Source organism: Mastigoproctus giganteus, chromosome 6 (assembly GCF_048544385.1).
Source record: "Mastigoproctus giganteus isolate SK-2022 chromosome 6, ASM4854438v1, whole genome shotgun sequence".
Taxonomy (NCBI): domain Eukaryota; kingdom Metazoa; phylum Arthropoda; class Arachnida; order Uropygi; family Thelyphonidae; genus Mastigoproctus; species Mastigoproctus giganteus.
Genome location: NC_143580.1, coordinates 59,401,724 through 59,427,838, shown reverse-complemented (window position 1 = coordinate 59,427,838; position 26,115 = coordinate 59,401,724). Strand labels below are relative to the sequence as shown.

At 35.6% G+C, this 26,115-nt stretch overlaps 1 protein-coding gene across 1 annotated transcript in view; it reads right to left on the bottom strand.

The window, feature by feature from the left end:
• The window catches only part of na (sodium leak channel non-selective protein na), a 605,671-nt gene that overhangs the window by 106,680 nt on the left and 472,876 nt on the right, over nucleotides 1–26,115 (bottom strand). Inside the window, exons 33-35 of the mRNA XM_090376183.1 lie at nucleotides 19,569–19,662; nucleotides 13,992–14,121; nucleotides 315–430 (exon numbers count right to left, since the gene is read on the bottom strand). Coding sequence (XP_090232309.1) covers nucleotides 315–430; nucleotides 13,992–14,121; nucleotides 19,569–19,662 — 340 coding nt within the window. The remainder of the gene's footprint in view (nucleotides 1–314; nucleotides 431–13,991; nucleotides 14,122–19,568; nucleotides 19,663–26,115) is intronic.

The following is a 26,115-nucleotide window of genomic DNA, read 5'->3' as shown; positions in this document are numbered from 1 at the left end:
CATTTAATGCTAATTGTAAATACACTATCCTTCAGTATTTACCTACTTTACACAGTCTGATACAGAAATTGACACTGTCTATGATGATGAGATAAATTCATTGGATGATGGCACACACCTAATAAACTAGGCAAACTCAATGTATATATAAATTCTCTGGCTCTGTGGAGTTGTCTCAGGGTAAACAGGCTATATGATTGTCAATAAAGATTATTATTAATATTTTTTTATTTGCTAAACACGACCAAAATCTGTAGCATTATTTATTTAGTCAATACAACAAACCAGTGTCTTGGAATGATTATATAATTTACCCTTTGTTGGATATCGACCACATTCCAAGTGTTCTGAAAATTTCTGATGTCAGCATAACTCAATAGAGCATCTTCTTCATTAGAATAAAACAATGAAAAGTTTTCCATGATGATGGCTATAAATGACAAAAGAAGGAAAACATATTCAACAAAGAGCTGCTCAGAAAATGAAATTAAGCTGCAATATAATAATTACGTAAAATATAATTTTAAGTATTTTTTTGCGCATGAAATGTTTTAAATAATGTTGCAAAGAAGTAAGAGGTGCTACCAAAAGTTCCTGAAATGTATTTATAAAATAAATTAGACACCCTGGGTTTTATTTGCCACCATAACTTTTGAAGTAGTCCCCTTGAGAGCGTAAACATCGATCCCAGTGCTTCTTCCATGATTTGAATGTGTCTTGAAAGTAATTCTTCGTCATAGTGTTCAGCACCACCTGCAATTCGGTTTGGATATCCTCTAAGCTGTCAAATCTTTGACCCTTCAGCTTGATTTTCTTCTTAAGTCTGGCAAATAAGGTGGGTGGTGGATAATTGTCACTTTGTTGGATGCCAAAAAACTGCGCCACGGCGAGACGTGTGTGGGCCACCATGTTGTTATGATGAAGGACCCAGTTCTTTGTGCGCCACTTCTCTGAATATTGCCTTCTGATGCTTTCCCTTAACCGCCTCAAGATGTCGCAGTAGAATTTTGCACTCATGGTCTGGCCAGGAGGAATGAATTCCTTATAGATAATCCTGTCAAGGTCTAAAAAATAGATCAGCATGGACTTCACATTACTCCTCACTTGTTGGACTTTCTTTGGTCAGGGCGAAGGTGGGTTCTTCTAATGGGATGATTGTTACTTGGTTTCTGTGTCATACCCATATACCCAACTCTCGTCACCAGTGATGCCCGTAGAAACGAAGTTTTGATCACTCCTGGCCTGTTCTTGAAGATCTCTGCTAACTTCCATGTGATGCTGCTTTTGGTCTTCACTCAGTAAATAATAAATAAATTTTCTGTTTATACTCTGGGACGACCAAACGGTCAGAGGAGTTTCCAAGATACACAGAATACAAGAAACAGCACCGTATTCAGCAGTCACAGGCTTGAACCACGGTCACTCAAGGCACGTGTACTTATGCACCCGTGCGCCTGACCACTAGGCTACGGTGGCCTCGTAGCCGTGGCACGAACTTGGCTGCAATCCTTATGTTCAATTTGTCTAACAAAATTTGCTGACATGTACCGTATCATAGTCCTACAATGCCACAAATGTCGTGGATGGTCTGTCTGCTGTGTTCATGGATCACTGCCTGAACTTTTGCGACATTTTCCGGGGTGGTGCTCAATGATGGATGCCCAGAGCAATGGTCATCATCAACTGACATTTGACCGTTTTTAAAATGGTTAAACCAGTAGCAGGTCTGTGCCTGGCCTAAAGCATTGTCACCAAAAGCTTGTTTCAACTTCTTATGGGTTTCTGCTGCTGTATCATTAAGAAGGAAACAAAACTTGATGCAAGCGTGTTGCTCTCTCACATCAACCATCAAAACAATCGCAAACTATGCAAAACACACCACCAAAGAACTGTCCATAAATATTCAATGACCCTATCCAGCCCGATGCTATGTGGCACACAAAGGATGCATTCAGTGTTATCTAGTGCCACAAGTCTCTACTAGATGTAGTTCCTGTGCCACAATAAAATTTTGGGAACATTTGGGTAGCACCTCGTATATTCACTTGGCTGAGATATTCATATTTTCAATCCATACATTTAAAATTGGATAGAACAGAAAAATATCCTTGTGAGGAAAAGTAAAAGATCTGTACACTGAGTGGGACTTTAGGTTCATATGTAATGAATACAGCACCATTTCTTTTTTTTTTTTTTTTTTGTTATTTGTTGGCGCATCGGCTTCTGTGGCCATAATGCACCTCCCAAAGTTTTTGCATTTTACACTGATCCAAGCCAGAGGCGGGATTCAAACCCACAACCTTTGTGTTGCCAGGCAGGCACTTTACCCACCTGGCTAGCCTGGTCAGCCACCATTTATTTATATCAGCTAATATAAAGCACAGTCAGTCCTCGTATAACATGTGTACACAACACGAATTCGATTATGCACGATTCGCCCTTGTGTTTACAAGAAACGGCAGTCCAATGCGGAATCACGCCAACTGAATGCAACACAATAGGAATGAAGAGAAGATTCTCAAAATGTATTTATGTTTTTTATATCAGTGAAGGGGAAACACATTTCGCCATAATAACGTAAAAATCGATTGATACACAATTCCAGCTATCGGTATTATCACAAATGCAATTAGATTGAGTTTATTATACCAGTTTATAACAGATTCCACTAGCAGAAATGCAACTGGAAATTGTTTTTATTGTTTTATGGTAGTGACCTCCAGAAATGTGCTTTAGTAAAATGTGAACTAGTGAGGTGTTAATAGTGTGTCTCTACCTTTACAGTGTTGTTTTTTAAGTTGCTACATGTGTGCTGCTTTGTTTATGTGTATCAAGCGTGCCTCCTCATTTTGTAATTGTGCTTTATTCCCTAAAAATGAGTAAAATACTTAAAAGGTATGAAAAGGAAGCATCCTGGTGAAGACATTACAGATTCAGAGAGAAAAAGAAAAGCAATATGGATAGACAGAGGTGGACCAGGGTCAAATATTCTTACCAGGGAAAATTTGTAGAAGCTTCATACTAGTGTTTATGGCCAAAATCACACTGGCCTCCATCGTCTTCTGGCCTTCGGCCCACCGAGGTTTCCCCCGGTAAGGCTTATGGCCAATCCACCTCTGTCCATAGAGAAAAAATATATAAAATTCTGAAACGCTTTGAGCAAAATTAAAGAACATGTGATATTGCACGTGCTACAGGCCTAAATAAGGTAATGCCAAGAATTAGAAAAAATGTAGAGAAAATAAAAACAACTTTCATCATAGAAGGAACAACTCAAAATATAATAAAATCCATTAGATCAAGACACAAAGAATTGGAAAAGATGGAACGGCTGTCATCTGTTTGGATAGAAAATCAAACAAAAAACAAGATTGCTTACAATAGAAGCAAAAGCATTAGCAATATTTTATTATGTAATAAAATACGTAAGTATTTTTTTATGATTATTTATCATGTTTGGTAATGTTTTGGTTACAAATGTGTGTTCGATCTTGGGTGGTCGGCACCTAACGGTTTCAAAAATGCCAGCATCTGAGCAAAAAAGCATGGAGAGTTGAGGTTTCCTCTAAGCCAGGATGTCAAATGCATTTGAGCCGTGCCATTTAGCATTAGCATTAGCATTAGTAGAGGCATATGATGCAAGAAAGCAAGCTTATTCAGCATCAGCCAAAAAAAAAAAAAAAAAACACTACTCTCATTTCACCCCTCTGTTCGTTTGAAATACCTGTCCAGCTGAGCCTTAAATTTATTTAGGCTATCAACTTCAACAACAAGCGATGGGAGTCTATTCCACAAACCAACTGCCCGCTGGCTAAAGGCAAATTTCCGCACATCTATCCGACATCCGTCCTTCCTCAATTTGAATTTATGCCCTCTCAGGTGATTATTCTGAGCAAGAGGAAGAATCCCATCGGCATTGAGCATGCTCAAGCCATTCAAAGCCTTATACACCTCTATCAGATCACCTCGCCGATGCCTAGTTTCCAGGCTCTGTAATTTGCAAAACTTAAGCCTTTCTTCGTAAGAGCAACCCTTTGTTCCATTCACTAATCTTGTTGCCCTTCTCTGTACTCGTTCGAGCAGCTCTACATCCTTCTTGAAATGAGGCCTCCAGACCTGTATACAGTACTCAAGGTGTGGCCTGACCAATGCCTTATACAAGGGAATAATCACATCCTTATCCCTGCTAGAAAAATTCCTGTATATCATTGACAAGACACCATGAGCTACTCTTGCAGCTCGTCTGCACTGCTCAGAGAACTTCATATCTGCCTGCACAATTACCCCCAGGTCCTTTTCATTCTCTACCACTGCCAGCGTAGTACCACAGAGTTGATACGTTGATCTGGGGTTACTGTTTCCCATATGTAGTACTTTACATTTGTCAATGTTAAACTTCATTTGCCACCTCTCAGCCCATCTGCTCAACCTTTCCAGATCCTGTTGCAGCAGCATAGTATCAGTAGTGTCCTTAACAACCCTGCCAACCTTGGTATCATCTGCAAACTTGGACATTAAGCCTGATACACCATCATCAATATCATTTATAAATACAGAAAACAACAATGGACCCAACACTGAACCCTGAGGAACTCCACTAATAACATTAGTCCACGTTGAGCAGTGTCCATTGATTACCACTCTCTGTCTTCTGCCACTCAACCATCCCTTTATCCATAGCAGCAATTTGCCTCCATTTGCCTCTCTGTCTTCTGCCACTCAACCATCCCTTTATCCATAGCAGCAATTTGCTTTCCTGTATTAGTGTACCTCACGTGAGCCACACACGACTTACAAACCTTGCCATTGCTAACCTAAAGATGCTTTTTAATTGCTGCTCAGTTGTTGTTTGTTGCTGATTAATACTTGCAACTGAGAATGCACTAACTAACTGAAAGGAAATAAGTCTGAATAAACAACAAAACATGAAAAGCAAGTTTATTCCGGATAATACAATATTTCAATGAAGGAATATACATAAAATTAGGTAATCTATGCCTTTTTGACAGACACTTTACTGTTTTCTTGAAACCAGCTTCACAAGGTTTGAATCAAAGATTGAGAAGACACAACCTTCATTATGGAAGTAAGATTAGCCGTGATCTGTGTGATGTTTTATTAGCTTTCATAAGCAAAACAGTTGTTCACATAAATACAGGAACTCCCTGACTTACATAATACTTGACTTACGGAAATTCGACTTTACGCAAGTTTTTGCCGGCCGGTGCACTCTTAAAGAATTTGTGGAAACATATTCTGCATCCTGTAGGAATAAATGGAGGTATCATGAAAATATCGTAATGTGAACCCAATAACACTGCTTTTTTTCTTTGTAACTGGTTCCAAGTCCTTGGAAGTTGAAAATTTTGCTATATTACTAAGCTATTTATCTTTCTAAAATGTGATATTTATAATGGAAATTGCACTATCCTTTCATCATTATCATACGTTCCCATTATAAGAATCAATTTTGAATGCCTTTGTGATATTTTTCTAAAGCACGTTTCTGGAGGTCACGACCAAAAAACAATAAAAACAATTTGCACTTTCCGATTTACTGGGCTTTTCTGTTAGTCCATCTAATTATAAACGGGTAGTAAACGCGATCTTATTGCTTGTTTGTTATTTGGATTTTAGGAGAATTAGCAACTAAGGCCATATTGCTCCAGGGGATATGCGGTGGTCATTCCCTGACCTTTCCGCATCCTCCATATTTGGTGGTCACGGGCTCGAACCCCGATCTAATCAAGAAGCGTGTGCTACACACTGCTGCTCTGCCCACCTGGCTACGGAGGCGCCTGATCTTATTGCATTTGCGATAATCCCGATAACTGCAATTGTGTGGGTTTTTATGCTATTATGGTGAAATGTGTTCTTCTTCACTGAAATCTTCAATCATATAAAATACAAATTTTCAGAAACTTCTCTTCATTCCTATTTCAGTATTACAATGATGAAGGGAAAGCGACCAACGAAAACTGCAAGTGGTGGTAGTGCCAGGAAACGAAACAAAATTCATTTAGAAATAAAGATGAAAATGATTAAGAAGTACGAAGCAGGACAAAGTTTGTCATCTATTGCAAAGGGAATTTGGTCTCGCTGCTTCAACAGTGAATATTATTTTAAAGGACAGTGCGCATATAAAAGAACATGTCAAAGGATCAACGTACTTATGATCAACAGTGATCACAAAACAGCATTCAGGTGCTATACTGAAAATGGAACAGCTGTTAATAATGTGGATAGAAAATCAGATTCAGAAGCAAGTGCCCCTGAGTCTAATGACCATTCAAGCAAAAACAACAAGTATTCATAAAGATATTAAGGATAAGTACGGCGAACCCCAACCCAAGTTCGTGGCAAGCAATGGGTGTTTTAATAGGTTCAAGCATTGCGCTGCTTTCCACAATGTTAAAGTATGTGGTGAAGTCGCCAGTGCCAATTCTGCAGCTGTAGAGAAATTTTGTGATGTGTGGGAAAAAATTATTGATGAAGGTGGCTATTCAATGCAGCAAATTTTTAATGTTGACGAGACTGCTCTGTATTGGAAAAAAATTCCGGATGGAACATACATTGCCAAAGAGGAAAATACAATGCCAGGTTTCAAGGCATCAAAAGGTAGGGCCACACTCTTGCTTGGTGCTAATGCGGCGGGAGATTACAGATTAAAACCACTGCTTGCGTACCATTTTGGAAATCCTCGTGCATTTAAGGGCATCAATAAAGCCACACTACCCATGCATTTCCAATCGAACCAGAGAGCATGGATAACAATATCTCTCTTTGAGGATTGGTTTAAATGCTGCTCCATTCCCAAAGTTTAAAAATATTGTAAAGACAATGACATTCCTTTCACAATTTTGCTTCTATTAGATAATGCTCCTGGACATCATATGCATCTAGATGATTTCAATTCGAACGTGAGAGTCATATTTCTACCGCCAAACACGACTTCACTCATCCAACCTATGGATCAAGGTGTTATTTCAAATTTAAAAGAAAACTATTACACATAACATTTGCTTGGGCATTGTCTGCAGTAGACGATGTGAAAAATTTTGTGTTGAGAGACTTGAAAATTTTACAATATTTACCACACCATCTTAAACATTAATAAGGTCTGGGCGGAAATTACTAAAAGTTGTTTTTATGGCGCATGGAAGAAAATATGCCCATGGCACACAAAAGGCTACAAAGGATTTGAAAAAGACGAATCATATGAAGAGGTTACAGATAAGACTGTAAAGGTTGCAGAGCTACTTCAGTTGGAGGTTGATGCCAAAGATGTGGAGGAGTTAATAGAGGAAGAGAAGGAATTATCTAAAGAATAACATATTGACTTGCAGGGAGCAACAGTGAAAGAAGAAAAAATGCCGACGAAGCTCAAGATGAACCAAATGAGCGGCGAAGATGCTTCATTGCCAGAGAAACGGCAATGGCATTTCATGAAATTGCATGGGCAATGGCAAAGTTTGAGAAGATGGATCCTGACAGCGAACGATGCTTAAAAGTTAACAGAGGGGTGAATGATATGCTTGTTTGCTATACAATGAAAAGAAAACAGCCACTGTCCAGTCATCCATTAATATGTTCTTTCGTAAAGTTGAGCAGCTGACCTCTTCTAAATCTCCACAGCCCTCAACGTCCGTAGTGGCATACTTATCAGCTGAAGATATTGATTCTGGCAACTATGCTCGAGAAGTAAAACTTACTGATGTTATGCCTGTCTCCCCTCTTCTTTTGTAATTTTATAATTTTGAATTTTTTTTTTAAATTGCACACTTTTGTAATTTTTCCTGCGCATGAGATAAAAAATTGAATAAATACAATAAATAATTCTATTTACATGTTCGTTGACCATTTCTTTTTTGATTCAATCAATTCAGCGAGCACAGTTGTGAGTGCTGCACAAGCATGGGGGAAATTCCCCGACTTACATAGCGTTCCGCGGAACACAACCCTTACGTAAGTCGGGGAGTTCCTGTATGTGCTCCCAAAGTAACGTAGAATTTGAGCGGCAAACTTTTCTATCTCTGAGTACTTTTGTCCTAAATATGAGTAGATTTTCAACTTCTTGGTATTTCTCTTTTAAAATTTAGTCATTCTGCAGATCAGTTAGTTCCATTTGTATGGAAATGGCAGCTCTCTCGACATTAAAAGAAAAAGGATCCTTGAAAAGAGAAAAATCTTCTTGGTGCTCCTTGAAAATTTTTTAAAGTGCCTATCAAATTCATCTTTTCTATTCTGTCACAATATTTTAAAAAGGTATAACTTTGACTCTGATTTTTCAACTGTTCCCACATAAAAAAGTAAGTCAGTATCCTCTTTTAATTGATTTTGTCACACAATCAACTTTTTTTTTGAAAACTAGCCAGTGTATCGTGCATGTCTGTTATCAACTGATGATTCCCTTGTAGTATGATGTTTAGATCGTTTAGTTGAGCTGTAATATCTACTAGGAAGGCCAGATACCCAAGACCGATCCTTCAGAAGCGATACAATCTGACCTTTTATTTCTAGGAACAGTATTATTTCTTCCAAAAGTAAAAAAAACCTCTTTAGTACATTGTGGCAAGACAACTAACAAACCTCTGTGTAGCATGGCAGCCCTGTATGCTTGTATGCTCTCCCCAAGTCCTTAAGAAGGAGAGCAAACTGGCTGTGATTTAGTCCTCTGGACCGGATGAAGTTCACAGTTTTGGCCATAGTCTTGAGCACATAGTTCATTTTCATTATTTTCGAACACAGAACCTGCTGATGAATAATGCAGTGTAAAGATTGCAATTTTTGTTTGTCAGGATACTTGTCCTTCAGTTTTGCTTCTAGTGTTGAATCAAATCCTTTGACTTTGCCTGTCACTGATGGAGAGCCATCGGTAGTCACAGCCACGAGTCTCTTGAGAGGAAGCTTGTATTTCTCCAGAATGCTTCATACGGCATTACAAACGTCTTCCCCAGTAGTAGTTCCATGGATGGGAATCATTTCCAAAAACTCTTCAGTTACTTTCAAATTGTTATCGCAGGCTCGAAGAAACAGTGCAACCTGCGCCACGTCTTGAATATCGTTACTTCCATTAAGTGCAATTGAAAAACATTGAAACGTTGCAGATGCTTCCTGCAGTTGTCTGATATCTCAGTTATCCTTTTAGCCACTGTGTTTCTTGACAACACTGAAATTTCTTGGAATACTTTTGCATTTCCGGGACAGATGTTTTCAGCCGCTTTTATCATGCATTCCTTAATAATGAGCCTTCACTTGTTTTTCACTTATGAAATCAGCCTTCACTTATGAAATCAGCTATTTACTGGAAAAACATTGGTTTGGAATGTTTTTCCAGTAAATAGCTGATTTCATAACTGGCTTTCACTACCAATTCACTGCCTTCATTAATTTTTGTAATTAAATTTTGTTGTCTTTGAAGTGAGTTGTTGCTATCCTTTAGTTTTTCTTTTAATTTACCCTTGAAGCAGGAAAATTTTTCTTTGTGAATTGTATCATAGTGTCATTTAATATTGTACTCTTTGATGACACTAATCAATTCATTGCAAATAATACACAACTTTTATCTCTGTGCAAAAGTAACTCTTTCTTGGAATTGTCTCCCCTCATCAACAACCTTTCTTTTTCTGGTTGGCTGGGAAAGCGACATCACATCGGAATGACGTGTACAGCAATACCTCGCTTAGCACAGCTTCAAACAGCACGGGTTTCACTATAATGCGGTTTTCAATTAAGTTTAAGTTGAAAATTTACTGTACACATTAAAACTCATTCACTATATGAGTAGCGGAAAAGTTATCCACTATTCAACGTTGTTTTCTCGTTAGCCTATTTCACATTTGCTGAACAGTATCAACTCCAGCTCTACAGACTCTTTCAGGCACTGTACCACTTGACCTGCATGTTGTGTTTAGAGGGCTTTGCTTTTACATCCGCAGAGGCATTTCTACGGAATTTCAGAGAATCATTTTTAACCCTCAGGCTGATTCCAAAACTGAATGAACCTGATGCTTGAATTTGTTAGTGAACATTTGGAAGAATAGGTGGAATTCTATCGAAAAAAGGAGCTATTAACAAAATATTCATTCCCGACATAACTGTACTACTTTCATCATCCAACAGAAAATGGTTTTCACCCTTACTGTTTACCTCCTACATGCTAACTGGACATGGTTCTCTTAAAGCAAAACTCTACCAATTCAGACTTTCTAATATAGTCTCCTGTTGTTGTGGGCTACTGGAAGACTCTCCTCACGTACTTTTTAAACGCTCCATTTACGACGACCTAAGATTTGCTCTTAAGGCAACAGTACTAAACATGTCTCCCTGATGTGAGAAGATACTCATATCTGTCAACAATTTCCAGGCCCTTCAAACCTTCTACAATGCTGCTTTTAATCGCAGTCAAAGCAATCAAACTGAAAACACTTTATTAATGAAAATACAACCTGTTGTCTCATTTGTTGTCCTGATGATATAATGTCCAAAATTTTGCTGGTTTTCAAGAACACGTGAAGATTTTAACAGATCTGCATTTTTCTGGTTCATTCTTTATCAAGACTCTTCACAACTAAATCCTTCCTCTGCATAGTGATACCGTCATCAACCAGTGACTTCTGATACCACTCCAGATTAACAGAATGAACTTGTTTCTGCTGATCTTGTTTTTGGATGACATTACTACTGCTGTTTGACAGTACACCTTTTCTCTTTGTGGACTACTTTGGGCAGCACTGCATAAAGATGTGGGCAAAGACATAGATAAAGATTTTATTATTTTTTTTATTTATTTTATTATTTTATTTTTTTGTTTTGTTTATTTATTTATTTTTGTTTTGTTTATTTATTTATTTTTTGTTTTATTTTATTTTATTAATTAATTAATTAATTTATTATTATTATTATTATTTTTTACTTTATGCTATTCTCTTTATTTCCTCGTCTTCTGCGGTCCTGTCTCCTGGGAATGACTGTGCGTGTGCACGTGCACGTGTGTGTGTGGGCGCGCGTGTGTGTGTGTGTGTGGGCGCGCTGGCATGGAGTTCTTTTGAATGGCTCCAAACTCGCTTTGGACATTCAGTGCGTAACTGTTGAGGTTGGCCATGGTTCATGCATAGTTGTGGCCTACCTCCCCGTGGTGTAGATGGACACTGGGCAGACTTTCCAAGTGATCGCCTGCCTGGTGACAAAACGGCCAGAAACAACTAAACAACACACACACACACACTGCATGAACATAATATTACACACATTTCTGGCCTGTTACAGTGCTCTGTAACCATCATGCCGACCGGGCTAGCTGGGTGGGTAAAGTGCCTGCCTGGCAACCCAAAGGTCGTGGGTTCAAATCCCACCTCGGGCTTGGATTAGAGTAAATGCAAAAACTTTGGGAGGTGCATTATGGCCACAGAAGCCGATGCGCCAACAACTAACAAAAAAAAAAAAAAAAAAAAGTAACCATCAACAGTGTACAAAGGTGGAGTTGAACTTTTTTTATTTTCTGTTTATACTCCAGCACGACAACCGAGTCAGTAGAGTTTACAATAAATCGTCAATACAAATATTTATCGTATTTAGTAGTCATGGGCTTGAACCCCGGTACACTCAAGAAACGCGTGCTATGCACTCTTGCTCCTGACCACTGGGCTACGTCAGGTGCCGTAGACATGTATAGTATCTACATAAGATACTATACATGTCTATATGCCTAGACACGTACCCTACATATATGCTGTGTTGTCGTAGCCTAGGTAAACAAACATATATGCTGCGGTGCCAACTATATTGTCTCAAATGCGCATATGCCAATAGTTCCTCTCAGGCAGTCAGGCAACATGCAACAGTGTTTGGTATTCTTAATTCCATTATGACAAGACAACGTGTAGCTTTTCAAACTTTTCATTTCACAATTTATTTTTTAGCTATTTAAATACGATTGAAAATATATCTGCATCTTGGCTAGAAATCACTGCCAACAACATGCCTTCTGTTTGGCAACATGTTTTTGCCCCATTTGGCAAATGATCTCACTGGTTTTGAATTGTAAGAAAGTTTTTTGGGGGATTGACACGGCCTGCAAGGTGATTATGAATGGAGATCCGAATGTTGAACATAGCATCAAGATACGACAAATTTTACAAGATGGAATTCGATGCTACAAAGACTTGTATGCCGAGAAAAAAAAGAGATGACTTCACCAGACTGCATTATTGAAATACTTAAATAAACAATAAAGCTTTTTTCTCATCTCTCATGCTGTTACCTTTTCATTAATTCTTCTTCTTTAATGCTGGCGAATGGCGTTTGCGACTTCGTTTTGATATTGTTCTCTGTCTAGCGCTGCGTGTAGAATTTGTGCTGTTGTCATGTGAAGCCAGGTGTTGATGTTATCTAGACATGCCATTTTCGGTTTGCCTGGGCGTTTCTTGCCTTCGATCTTTCCCTCCAGGATGAGTGGTAGTAGGTGATATTTTTGTTGGTTCCTAGTGATGTGACCTAGGTATTTGCATTTCCTGCTGATGATGGTTTTGAGCAGGTCCCGTTCCGTGTGCATGTCCTGCAGGACCCTTACGTTGGTTATCTTGGCTGACCACGGGATTTTTAGCATTCTTCGGTAGAGTCACATTTCGAAGGCCTGGAGCTTTTTTGTAATGGCTGATGTTAGAGTCCAGGTTTCTACACCGTAGAGCAGTATTGGCCAGATGTATTCATTTCATTAATTAAATTTTTGAAATATATATTTTTTTCAAATCCTTTTAATTGGCTATCGAGTGCAAATTGTTAATAGGTTTATTATAATTTGTTTATAGACTGTTTATCTGGTATGCATTCAATTAAAACCCATTATACCTCAATCAGCACAGTTTCACATAACACGGAATAGTTTTGGTACCAATTATCAGTGCTATGCGGGGTATTGCTGCATATAAGAGTTCACAACACAAAACTGTTTGCTTACTGACTTTATTAAATAGAAACGGCAACACAAATATTACTCACCACTCACATTAAAATGTAACTGACTCAAACAATATGAAAGCTGGAGTAAAACTAACAGATCGGCTGCCGTAGTCGAATGGTCAGGCACACGGGTGCCTAAGTACACATGTCTTGAGTGACCAGGGTTCAAGACCGTGACTGCTAAATATGGTGCTGTTTCTTGTATTCTGTCTATCTTGTGAACTCCTCTGACTGTTTGGTCATCCCAGAGTATAAACAGAAAATTTATTTATTAACTGTCAGCATGCGAAACAATTGCTTAAATAGGCAATGGAAAATTCTGGATATTGCACGATCAGAGAAAGCAGTAGACAGCAGTTGAAAGTGGTAGAAACGCATTTTAGAAACATCATTATTTTCCCTGGAGGCGGCATGGGCTGCCAGTTTGACACCCATGCTCTAAGCATTTGGAACATCATGGATGGAAGGGAAATGCATTTCTTGACCACACTGTGATGGATGTGAGATGTAGGTGCGATAAGATTGTGGCAATATTCAATACTCCGTGCCGAGTGCTCATTGAAAATTCTCCGTCACATTCCAGAGCAGAGAAATTTGGAAGTAATGTGTGTTCTCCAGTGGTTGCAAACCCCTCATAAAGAATTCTATCCTGCAGGGATACTAGCACTTGCATGTAATGGAATAGGTGTGTATGTGTAAGGGGAAAGTACATCAAGAAGCGTCATTTTTCTTAACACCATGATTTTCAGTAGCCTATGTGCATCTATTCTGGCCATTAAGGGATCGACTTAGATGAAACCAAGCCTCACTGGGAACTTTGCTCACAATAATGCATTTGGTAATGTGAATAGAATAGCTACATTTATATCTTTGCTCAATTCTTTTTAGAGTTTTTAAAATAACAATTATATTTATATTTACATTTATATTTATCGCCAAATATACTTGTAGTTTTGATGCCCTTATGGACAGCAATTGGACAGTCCAGATCAAACACATAACTATAAACTGTTATAAGAAAAGCTACTTACCAACAAGTAAATTAAGAACAATGTAAGTAATGATAACATAAAAGGAACAAAAATATATGAGGCTTCCTGTAAAGTGTCCACAGTCAGTTTCCCAATAATTGTCACCTGGTGTACAATGTGGAGGACTCAGCTATAGTAAAATAAAATTAATGTTTTAATATAAATAAATCAGTAAATTAATAATTAATAAAACATTGAAATAAAACAGTTTTAATATTGTTTACCAGCTACTCACAAAATTATAATTTTAAGTTTTTTTTAAATTTTAACTGTATAATGGACAGTTCAGCAATCAGTAATGAGAAAGAGCTGCAATTACACAGAATCATCAGAGTCAGGATGGTAGACTAGCCTTAGCAGAGAATGAATGGGGGGGACTTGGAATAGTTATGTTGTTGTTGTTATTTGGATTTTAGGAGCATTAGCAACTAAGGCCATATTGCTCCGGGGATATGCGGTGATCATTTCCTGACCTTTCCGCATCCTCCGTATTTGGTGGTCACGGGCTCGAACCCCGGTCTAATCAAGAAGTGTGTGCTACGCACTGCTGCTCCTGCCCACCTGGCTACGGAGGCGCCTGGAATAGTTATAATCATTAATGTCCCTGTCATCTTCATCAGAATATGGAGGAAAGGACCAGATTCATCAGAGCTTTCAACTCAAAATCAGCCATAAAGATCTGTATCATAGGGGATGACAATGAGCACTCCATGCCGAGTGCTCATTGAAAATTTTAAAGATAGAAATACCCCACACAAGAATATTCTAAATTTACAGAAAAATCCTATTGTATCCAATTTATTAATATAACTTCAGAACCAAACAAAGCATGCACTTTAAGGCCCACTAGACATGTAACATAAAAAAAAGTACTTACCAGTAGAACCATTATCAATAAACCGAGTAGCCTTTTGGAAAATAATAAAAGAAATAATTTTATTAACTAAATAAACCTTATAGTCCTTTGTGACCCCAATTCACAAAGGAGGATCAAAGGCTGACACAAGTAATTATAGACCTGTGAGTTTAACTTCTGTTCCAGGAAAATTAATGGAGGCACTGGTTAAAGAAGCATTGCAGGATTATCTAGACAAGACTTCAGTTATAGCTCGGACACAGCATGGTTTTGTTAAGAGAAAATCTTGCCTGACCAATTTGATTGGATACTATGATGCAGTCACAAAAGAACTGGATGCAGGAAATAACTTTGATATTATATATTTGGATCTTAGAAAGGCTTTTGATACTGTTGCACATGGAAGACTGCTGCACAAATTGGAGTAGTGTGGCATTGGAGGCAAATTGCTGCTATGGATAAAGGGATGGATGAGGGGGAGAAGACAGAGTGGTAATCAATGGACACTGCTCTTTGTGGACTAATGTTATTAGTGGAGTCCCTCAGAGTTCAGTGTTGGGTCCATTATTGTTTTCTGTATTTATAAATTATATTGATGATGGTATATCAAGCTTAATGTCCAAGTTTGCAGACAATACAAAGGTTGGCAGGGTTGTTAAGGACACTAATGACAGTATGCTGCTGCAACAGGATCTGGAAAGGTTGAGCAGATGGGCTGAGAGGTGGCAAATGAAGTTTAATATTGACAAATGTAAAGTACTACATATGGGAAACGTATAACTCTGTTATACGTTTCCCATATGTAGTACTTTACACATGTAGTACTCTGTATAAGAGCAACGTATCAACTCTGTGGTACTACACTGACAGTGGTAGAGAATGAAAAGGACCTGGGGGTAATTGTGCAGGCAGATATGAAGTTCTCTGAGCAGTGCAGACAGGCTGCAAGAGTAGCTCATGGTGTCTTGTCAATGATATACAGGAATTTTTCTAGCAGGGATAAGGAGGTGATTATTTCCTTGTATAAGGCAATGGTCAGGCCACACCTTGAGTACTGTATACAGATCTGGAGGCCTCATTTCAAGAAGGATGTAGAGCTGCTGGAACGAATACAGAGAAGGGCAACAAGATTAGTGAATGGAACAAAGGGTTGCTCTTACGAAGAAAGGCTTAAGTTTTGCAAATTACAGTGTCTGGAGAGTAGGCACTGGTGAGGTGATCTGATAGAGGTGTATAAAGCCTTGAATGGTTTGAGCATGCTCAATGCTGATGGGAATCATCCTCTTGCTCAGAATAATCACCTGAGAGGGCATAAATTCAAATTGAGGAAAGACAGATGTAGGATAGATGTGTGGAAATTTGCCTTTAGCCAGTGGGTAGTTGGTTAGTGGAACAGACTTCCATCCCTTGTTGTGGAAGTTGACAGCCTAAATAAATTTAAGGCTTAGCTGGACAGGTATTTCGAGAAATTTGGAGAAATGAAAGGCAAAAGAACAGGCAAATGGAGAAATGAAAAAAGACAAAGTACCTGAACTTTAAATGTGATATCCTCCTAAGGAAAAGCTGGATCCAAAGATTTCCCATTAAACAGACTAAAACCAAGAATGAACCAATTCTTTGATCATTATTAAATTTAACCTCATTCTCCTAAAACTGAAGAAGCCCATTACAGAGGAAGCTATGAAGTAAATATTTTACCTCTACACAGGCAAAGCATTGTTTTATTCTGATTATTGTCTACCTGTGTAAAATAATGCCATTAACCAAACACATTAGAAGTTACCTATAATTGTTATTATAGATAATTTAAATTTACAACTAAATTATGTCATTAAAACTGCTATAATCATGTAATTCTTGTCCATGCACAGGCATAAAAAAATGCAATGTTCTGACTCTGATGATAATTTTTCCTCCAAAATTAGGACACATCTCATGGATTTTGTTGAGCTGAATCAAAATTTGTAGTCAGATACTGGCTTAGCACCCACAGATTCAGAGAGGAATGCAGGTTACACTTATTGAAATTTTAAAAGGAATTTTAACCAGAACTACAATAAACAGCATAAAGATATAGTTAATTTTTTTTTTAGTTTCTTTGTTCTTTTTTAATGAAAAATGTTCAACAATAGTTTGCAGCATACTGGGCTTCCACCTGACAGTAGCATTTCTCCATGGTAACAATATCCTGATGAAAACATTCAAGGTTATTTTGGAAAAAGTCTAAATGGGAATGAAGAAAGAGTATTTTAGAAATATATTGCAACTAAGATTTTGATGGGCCTGTAATAAATTCTCCATCAAGATTTTGTAGTTGTCTGCTCTGTTGGGAAGTTTTTTTTATATTTATATCCATTTGACATGCAGGGAGCAAGTGTGAATAGAAATAGGCTAGAAACTGATGGAAAATGACCATTGCAGTAAGATCTAAAGAAAATTCCTGATTCCAGAACTTCTCAATCAGCAGTCCAACTATTATGAATTGAGAGACCAAAATCTAAGTATGCATAAACAAATGAAATATCTTGGAACTGATGGTGCTAAGAAAAAATGAGCTGCATATTTGAAATCAGTGTTAGAAATACATTAAGACCATCATATTTTTACTGAAAAATTTTTCACTACTCTTCACTGTAAGTTTTAATTGTATACTGACTTCAATTAAAATAAGGACTGGTAGTTTCTCAAACCTGCAACTTGGCCACAAGCTACCAATGTCAATTTGAAAACATAGCAATGACACCAGAATGGGGAACCTAAGACATTCACATATCGTTTAACTTTGAATGTCATGGTAGGAGGAGAGATTTTAAAGAAGCATTCAACATAGCCCAGCTGCTAACAAACAGGGATGGGGAGACTCACTGTCTGTTCCCAGCTGATGCTTTGAAGAATACCCAAAGCAACCTCTCAGGTTCACTGCAACTCAGCAGCCAAGCAAATTGCTAACTCCAGCAATAACACAGAACAACCAGATGACTAAGACTTGTGGGTGCTTTTACTTTGTACCCACAGATCTCTAGTGATCCCAGAAGATTGTAATTAGAAGAGAAGCCACCAAAAGAGCAACCAGTCAGAAAACAGAGTCCCCACAGCAGGTGCTCCTGTACCCAATACAATACAAATACTCTTTCTTTGAACATTAGGAGAGTTGAACTCAAGTACAGAATGGACTCAGAGGTAAAAGGGACTATGTAAGTTCTTCATTATAACACCTACTGGATTTAGAATGAAGGAAGAGAAAGACCAAAATCCAGGCTATTCTTAATTTTAATTTCTAGTTAATTCTATAGTCATTGTAAATTCTATTTTTTTTATAGAAATTAGTTGTGAGTTTTGCAGAGCAAGTGTTTATTTTTTAAATTTGACAGAAATCGTATTCACAGAAAATCAATCTTCAGTTTAGCTTCTCTACTGTCAATAGGAAACAGCCAAAGGAACTTACAAATTTGACAATCTCATTTCTGATTTGAAAAATTTGACATTTCTCATTTCATATAATTAGAAAATGTTCTCCAGCTTGGTGAAGTTATATGCTAATAAGCTACATGATTTCAGTATCAATAAGAGATCTATAGGAGGCACAATCTTTCAATGTCAAACCAATACTTTCCTTTACAGCAAATATAATTATCTGAAAAACTGTAATGACAATACATACTGACATTACGGTAATCCGAAACTTGCTTATAGCACACTGCAACTATCTTCATCAAATGTTAACCAAGTGTGAAAAATAAAAAAATAATAATAAATAATAATAATAAAAACATGCCAGCAGGCACAGTAGCATACAAAAGTCACCATTCAATTTTTTCAAAAAAAAAAAAAAAAAAAAAGATAGAAACAGTTTAAAACTGCACATTCTGTAATGCCATTTGTTATTTTAACTATATAAGGGCTGTAATTACAAAAGTTTTATCTATTTTTTTTATAATAGATGCATCTTTTTCTTGAATAAAAGTGTTATGTGAATGGGAGGAGTTTGTGCATGTTGTTCACCATTCAATCTACATTTTAAAAAAATAAATAAATAAAGGAGATTATTTACCTGTCATTATTTTAATCTTTTTTATTAAAAATTTAATGAAGCCAGCAGCATAGAAAAAAAAAAGGTTATGTCAGTGGGCACGTTATAGTACTGCATATAAAGGCAAAAACTTCCTAGTCATACTTTTTGAATTTTAAAATAAATAATAATGCAGATTGAAAATTGAAATAATTTTTGCAATATTTTTTTTTAGTTGATAATTTTCATCTGTACATCTGGCTGATAGGTAAGGCTGTAGGTTATTAAGTATTTAAGAGGCAGCATGTTATTAAGCATGTAAGAAGCCTACAAGGCAAGGAGTCTATCAACCTTTTCATATAAATGTCTTTGCTATTTATCATAATCAATACTTTGTTAATTATTTATATGATAACTAACAAATTTCAATCTCATAGATTTATAATATATGCTGCTTGACAGCAGTGAGAAAATTAACAAATTATTTTTTATTTCAAGAATTGCTTCCATGTGCATGAGAAAATCAAATTTAATTGAGTCATACTGTTTATCTTTATTTAACTAAGTTCTACTTTCCAGTAGTTATTGACTGATCAAAGTCTCCATTAAACCTCAATAAGTCAAATTCCTCAATCCTATCACCATGGTAAGCAATAAATTAAAATAGCATGGAGTATAAACTGAAAAAAATTAGAATTATTACATAACTTACCATGCAATCATGCATAATCTTATTCCAGTCCTCACCAGTCACAATCCTGAATAACATTGCAATACCACTTGGTGCTGTTTGAAAGTTCGCTTGCCTAACCATAAAAATGCTATACTTTATTAACATGAATATTATAATTTATAAGCACATCCATAAGATACAAAAATTTGTACACTCATTTCTTCCACAAAAAATGCTTCTCAATTCTAATTTTATTTTGCATAATTTGAAATAATAAAATATTCATCTAAAAATAATCTAAAAAGGTAAAGTAGTTTTAAAAAAAATAAAAATTAATTAATATAGTAATAGAAATGTACAAGTAATAATTCTGGTGATCTTCTTATCTTTAATTAATTCTGCTAAAGATTTGCATAAGCAGCCTTTGTCAACAATTACATTATTTACATAGCCTTCATCCTTCAGTTTTGCAAATATTATCCATTAATTTTGAATGATTAGGTTACAATCATTGATAAGTGGTATTACTGAATGCTAACACTTGAAAACACCACTGCAAATAAATGAAAATCAAAAAAGGTTCATGTCTGTTTAATCATTCCTGTAACATGAAATACCCTTCCTGTGTATGAAATATCAGATCAAATGAAACTTTGTTTGGAGCATGGGCAATTATTAAACTGAAACCAAAACTATGGTTTCATTGTGTAATGATATATATTCTTAATTTAAGGAAGGATAGGGAAAAATAGGGAAGATGAGCCAACAAATCTCAGTTCTGTGAATAATTTGACACTAGAATATCAGAAATAAAACAGGAAAAGAGAAAGCAAAGTCAAAAAGAAGCAAAGCAAACTTAACATCAAGGATAGTTACCTAACCTTGATGTTAAAATTTCAAAACTTAACATTACATTATTATTGACAATTTACATTACATTATTTAATGTAATGTTAAATTTTGCAAACTTAACATTACATTAAATAATGTAATGTTAAGAATTTAAAAGAATTTGTTAATATTCTTTTAACAAACAGTCCACAAGAAATCCATCACCAATACTGGAGTATCTTGCACTTTAGTTCCTGTATGGATGTGCTCATCCATACAGGACCAAAGTCACATGAGAATTCAAGATATGCAAGGAGGAAGATCATGTGATAGAGTTCAGAAAACACAAAGCAACACTGAGGAAGAGAGTCACCCTACTAAACCACAGCGAATACAATACACAAGTCAGACCATTAAAAAAAAAAAACACACACACACACACACACCGGAAGAGAAACTCAACTTCCCTACTGTCACAATTTCTTAATACAAATTGACAAACCAGTCAGAGAGTTGGGCAAAAAAGAAAAACATTTAATCTCATATTTACTACTGCAATTTAACTTGGAGGGGCACTGGATTGAAAAGCTATATTGGGATTTTTAAATGTTGGCATAACAGTTAAACAAAACAGGTAAATTGCTTTATTCAAGTCAAAGGAAGAAAAACATGAACAGACTTTCTGCATACATGAGGATAATATGTATAGAATTATCAGTTTGCTTGTCCTGTTTAGGATTGTTTCTGCCAGAAGTTCACAATTCAGAAGTTCTTTTTCTTCAGTTTATCAATTTTTATTCTTTCTTTCAAAACCTTTGGATCATGAGTCAGTGGTATTCTCTAATGTGATTATTTGTTGTTTTCTATTTAGTGAAAACACAAGCTCATATTGCTCTGAAAAGTGCTCATATTGCTTTTCTCACTACTTCTAACCTCTTCTTTAAACAGCCTTGTTTAAAGAAGAGGTTAGAAGTTAGAATGTGTACATACACACATTCTTCTAACTATTTTTTATTTTATTGGCATTTGACAGTATGAACCAGAGCTATAATGCTCAATACATTCTATGTTGATATCAATATTTGTAAAAGAATAAGAAGTTTACCTCAATATGATACGTAGAACACTTCCATGTGATACTCTTCAGAAATTAAAACGAAAACAATTAAAAAATAGAAAATCTTACATTATGGTAAAAAATAATTAAAAATCAATTGAACACAATTAAAAATCAATTTAACACAATTAAAAATTAAGTAAATTAATTTAAAAAACTAAAAACAAAATTTAATGAAAAAATTGTAATTTTTTCATTAAATTAATTTACTTAATTTTTAATTGTGTTAAATTGATTTTTAACTGTGTTAAATTGATTTTTAATTATTTTTTACTGAGGGTATCATACGAAAGTGTTCTATGTATCATATTGAGGTAAATTTCTCTTATTCTTTTACAAATTTTAATGGCATGCATCTTAAAAATTTTTAAAATTAACTTTAAAATCCAATTATTCATTCATTTCACAGGAAGGCATGCAGTTCTCTTTTCAGCACACAAATTAACAAGATGATAAGGACAGCCTATTACCACCTCTTTTGATACCCATGCTACTTCAGTTTTTAGGCCTACCATAACACATTATCAACACTTACTAAGTATCAGACAGTTTTTTGAAGGAATTCATATGCTTTCAGGTTATTCAGATATTGTAGAGTCACCTTTCAGTGTAGGTACTGAGAGAAAGCTGTTTTTGACTTGATTTTTTTTGATTACAAAAAGCCACCACAATGGTGCAGCTTGGAATCACTTTGATTACTGCCACCTGCAACAATCAAAAATGTCCCATTTTTCAGAGCCATCACTACCTCTTTTTTCCCTATCAATGAAATTTCACCAACAATGTCTGCTGTTTTTGTTCTTCCACGGCTGTACTTTTTTTTGCTATTAGGAAACATATTTCTAAAGAGCATGCCAGCATGATTAGCACAACTCAGAGAAAGACAATGTTCCAAGACAAAAGATACAAATAAACATTGCACAAGTAACATCATCACCACTATGAAATGCAATATCTGTACTTATGCTTATCTGTTTGAAATGTCTGTTTGCAATGCATTACCCACTGCTTGAAATTGAAAAATCACATTTACATATGGTAGACAAATGTGCTACCTTTTGCAGATTTTACAATACATGAAAAAATCGTGCTTAATGTCTTCTGATATTATGTCATATTTCTTTGGTATCTTCACGAAAGATATCATTAATTTGCTTTGCACTACAGAAGTACTAAGAAATTACATAACAGAGAACAATGGCATTATTGCATGTTTGTGATGCAGCCTACACAGCACATCTGACAACCAATTCATTAATGAAAATAAACAGAAATTGGAAAATTAAAAAAAAAAAAAAATCCAGAGAAAAACTGGATTTTTCCAAAATGATGGAGAAACTGTTAGTCACCAACTACATTATGACAGTGAAATGGAGAAGGGTCAAATAAAGTAAAAAAGAAGGATTTTCCATTGCAAATCCAGAGAGTTGGCTGTGATGCAAATGCTAATAAAAAAAATAAATGGATATATAAATAAAATACAGGATAAATATATGAAGTGCAGAATATATAAAAAAATTTATATAAATAAGTTTCTTTGATGGGAAGTTAAAAACAAAACTTTGGGAGGGGGGAAAAGGGGAAGAAGATTGTTTCTGTTCAATTTTCAAACTTAAAAAATAAATAAAACACTGGCCACTTTCTTCTATCTTAAAAAACTTACACATTATTCCATTTCCTTTCATACTTCAAGCACTGTGTATATCTTTAAATCATGACCAATTTCAAAATACTGAATAATATAAATGTAAAGTAAATGTCATATGCTATTATTTAGGATTCCTAAAGATTTTAAAGTTAACTACTGATTGAATAACTTATTAGCCTTTTCAGTAGCGAGTTTGCTGCATGTAGTTGGATCCCTCACAGTGAATTTTTGTAGCAGCAGGCTCTATGGAGCAAGTTTTTTTCATAAAATTTTAAAATTTTGTAAAAATGAAAAATTTGTACATAAATCACTTGATCATCTGATGCTACATCAGATTCATTGCTACATCCAGTGGTGAGCTGTGAATATTTTAACAATGGGTTCGCAGTTTTTCTGACTTTCTACCGAGTAAATCTGATCGGTCACGGAAATGACATCATCTGCAGCTTCCACTAGAGGCACTTCCCACGCTCGCACTACTACTAGTAGTGTGATTAGAGCACGTGATGCATTTTTCGTGTCAGGTATAATATCTTGAGTCGGGGCGGATTTAGAGGGGTGGACAGATGCGGCTTATTACCCCCTTAACCATGAGTATAAGTGAATGTGTAAAACGTTCTTAGGTCTATCTAAAAAAAAAAAAAAAACACTTAAAAACCTGGTCGTCGTGCCTCCCTTACAATGATAACTGGATACGACAGTGTCTGGAGCTAGCTTTTTAGAATTTTTGAATAGTATGATGTTGCAATCATGCTTACTGCAGTAAGTATGACTGCAACAATATAAATATTTGTCAACAATTTCTTTTTTCGTCTCGCATTTTCGTTACATTCCATTGTTAGGTTCCCCTAACAGCTGTGTATGTCACTTCAATTAAAAGATTGGTACATCAATTAGCACTATTTTACAGAGATATTTAGATACGTTGCACTCGCAAGTACTGGCACTCGCAAGTACTGGAAGACAAGATACAATGGATTTATGATAACTTTAGTTATCATAAATCCATTGTATCTTGTCTTCCAGAAATTATGAAAACCTGTGAATGATCAATAAAATATTTACAATAAAAAAGATTTTTTATTTCATAATTGATATATACAAATAAAAATACCTAAAAGAAATGAAGGATGTTTTGCATAAACCATCTACTGCGCAACTTTTTTATTCGTCTTTTTTTTAACTAGGGAAATATAATGGATACATTTTTTTCATGATAAAATTTTAATACTGTGAATAAAAAAATAACATGAAATATTTCCCATATCACAAATAACATAAAAACTATCACAAAACATTCCACAATATAAAAACAAATATTACATAAAAAAAAAATACTCTAGAAAAGTACACAAAAATCACAGATTACATGAAAAAAAATTATTTCACAAATATTCAAGAAAAATTTATTCTAAAAATTGTCATATAGAATTTACTTCTTTATTAATACTTTTTGTCGATCTTCTGCTTTGCTCAATAGCTGAGCAATGAATACAGAGGAATGATTTTACATAACGATCCAGATCAAATTGAAGCAATGGTTTTCCATTTAGATGTCAAAATCTGCAACATGTTTAACTGTCAACATTATTAATTTATTCACAATATATTATTCATTACGCTGAAATCTCACTCAGCTTCAGCACTGCTAATCGCAATGGTTTCAAAGATATTTTCTGGCTTTCTTAATTGAAAAGGTAATTTCACTCAATTTTAAAGATAAACTGTCTTCGACAAAATCTCTAAAATCATTAATTTTTATTTCATATTTTATCAGAAAACTTAAATTTCTTATTTGGTTTTTATCCTCTTGCCACCGAGATGAAAGTTCTTTCATATTCCATGATTTCGGGTAGCATATGTTTAAAATTTCTTTCAATGGTATCGTTATTTTTTTTAGTTAATTTAAAATCACCCTGTTGCATTAATAACTTATCCTTTAAGGATAAAACAATGCATTTAATAACTTGTCATGCGGTAATTTTTTTACTTTCGATTTTGATTCCTTCAAATTCTTTCCACTTCAACATGCTCTCAATTTTAGCTTCATAATTTCCTTCAGAATTTTTCAAATTAGCAATAGCATTGATAGTTAAAATAATTAATTTATATGATTTTACCATTGTGATTCTGTAAAGCTTCTGAAAGGTAAGAGAGCTCCTGCAGGATGTCGATCATTAGTGCTAAATGGGTAAGAAATTCCAAATTTAAAAGTTGGTTTAATAATCCGGAATATTTAACTTCTGATTCAAAATGTTTGCACAAAGCGGTTCAAAATGTTTGCACAAATGATCCCTCCAACCCACAATTACCATCCGCAATCTAAAAGCTGCTCATCGTGGCCCGAACACACGACCGATCTTTATAGTTTTCACATCAAGTTCTTTAGCAATCATCCTTGATTCATGCTAGTTTTTTGGAGATTGGTGATAGTTTTTTTTTTTTTTTTTAATTATTGCCTGTATGCCATTATATTTTAGAACATTTTCTACACAGTAAAAGGCTCGACAAAGTTTCGAAATCTGCCAACATTTCATCTTTGTAAAGTTTATATAATATCTTAGTTGCCTCAATCTCCCCCCCCCTCTATGTTGCTACTCTCACTAATTCTTTGAATACAGTGAAAATGTCGGAATCACACGGATATTCAGCTACTGTGACCATGTAAACATAGATAGGAGAAATTTACTGGAAGGCATAGATCACTCACTTCTCCGAAAAACATATATCCGTTTGTCGGAGTAAAGGAGAACCACAACACACGTTGACCAGAGGCTATAATCCATGTCGAGAATCTTCTTAATCCTCTGACTGGCTATGGAAAGCATATTGACTAGCGACTTCTCGGTATGTGACTGCATAGGTTTTATGGACACCACTAACATTGTGAAACGGTAATCCCTTTCACCCTTAATTCACACTTTCTAATTATCTAAATTGCTTAAAGGCCTGAGGTCAGAACAATGCATACGAAGTTCTCTCTCCTAATC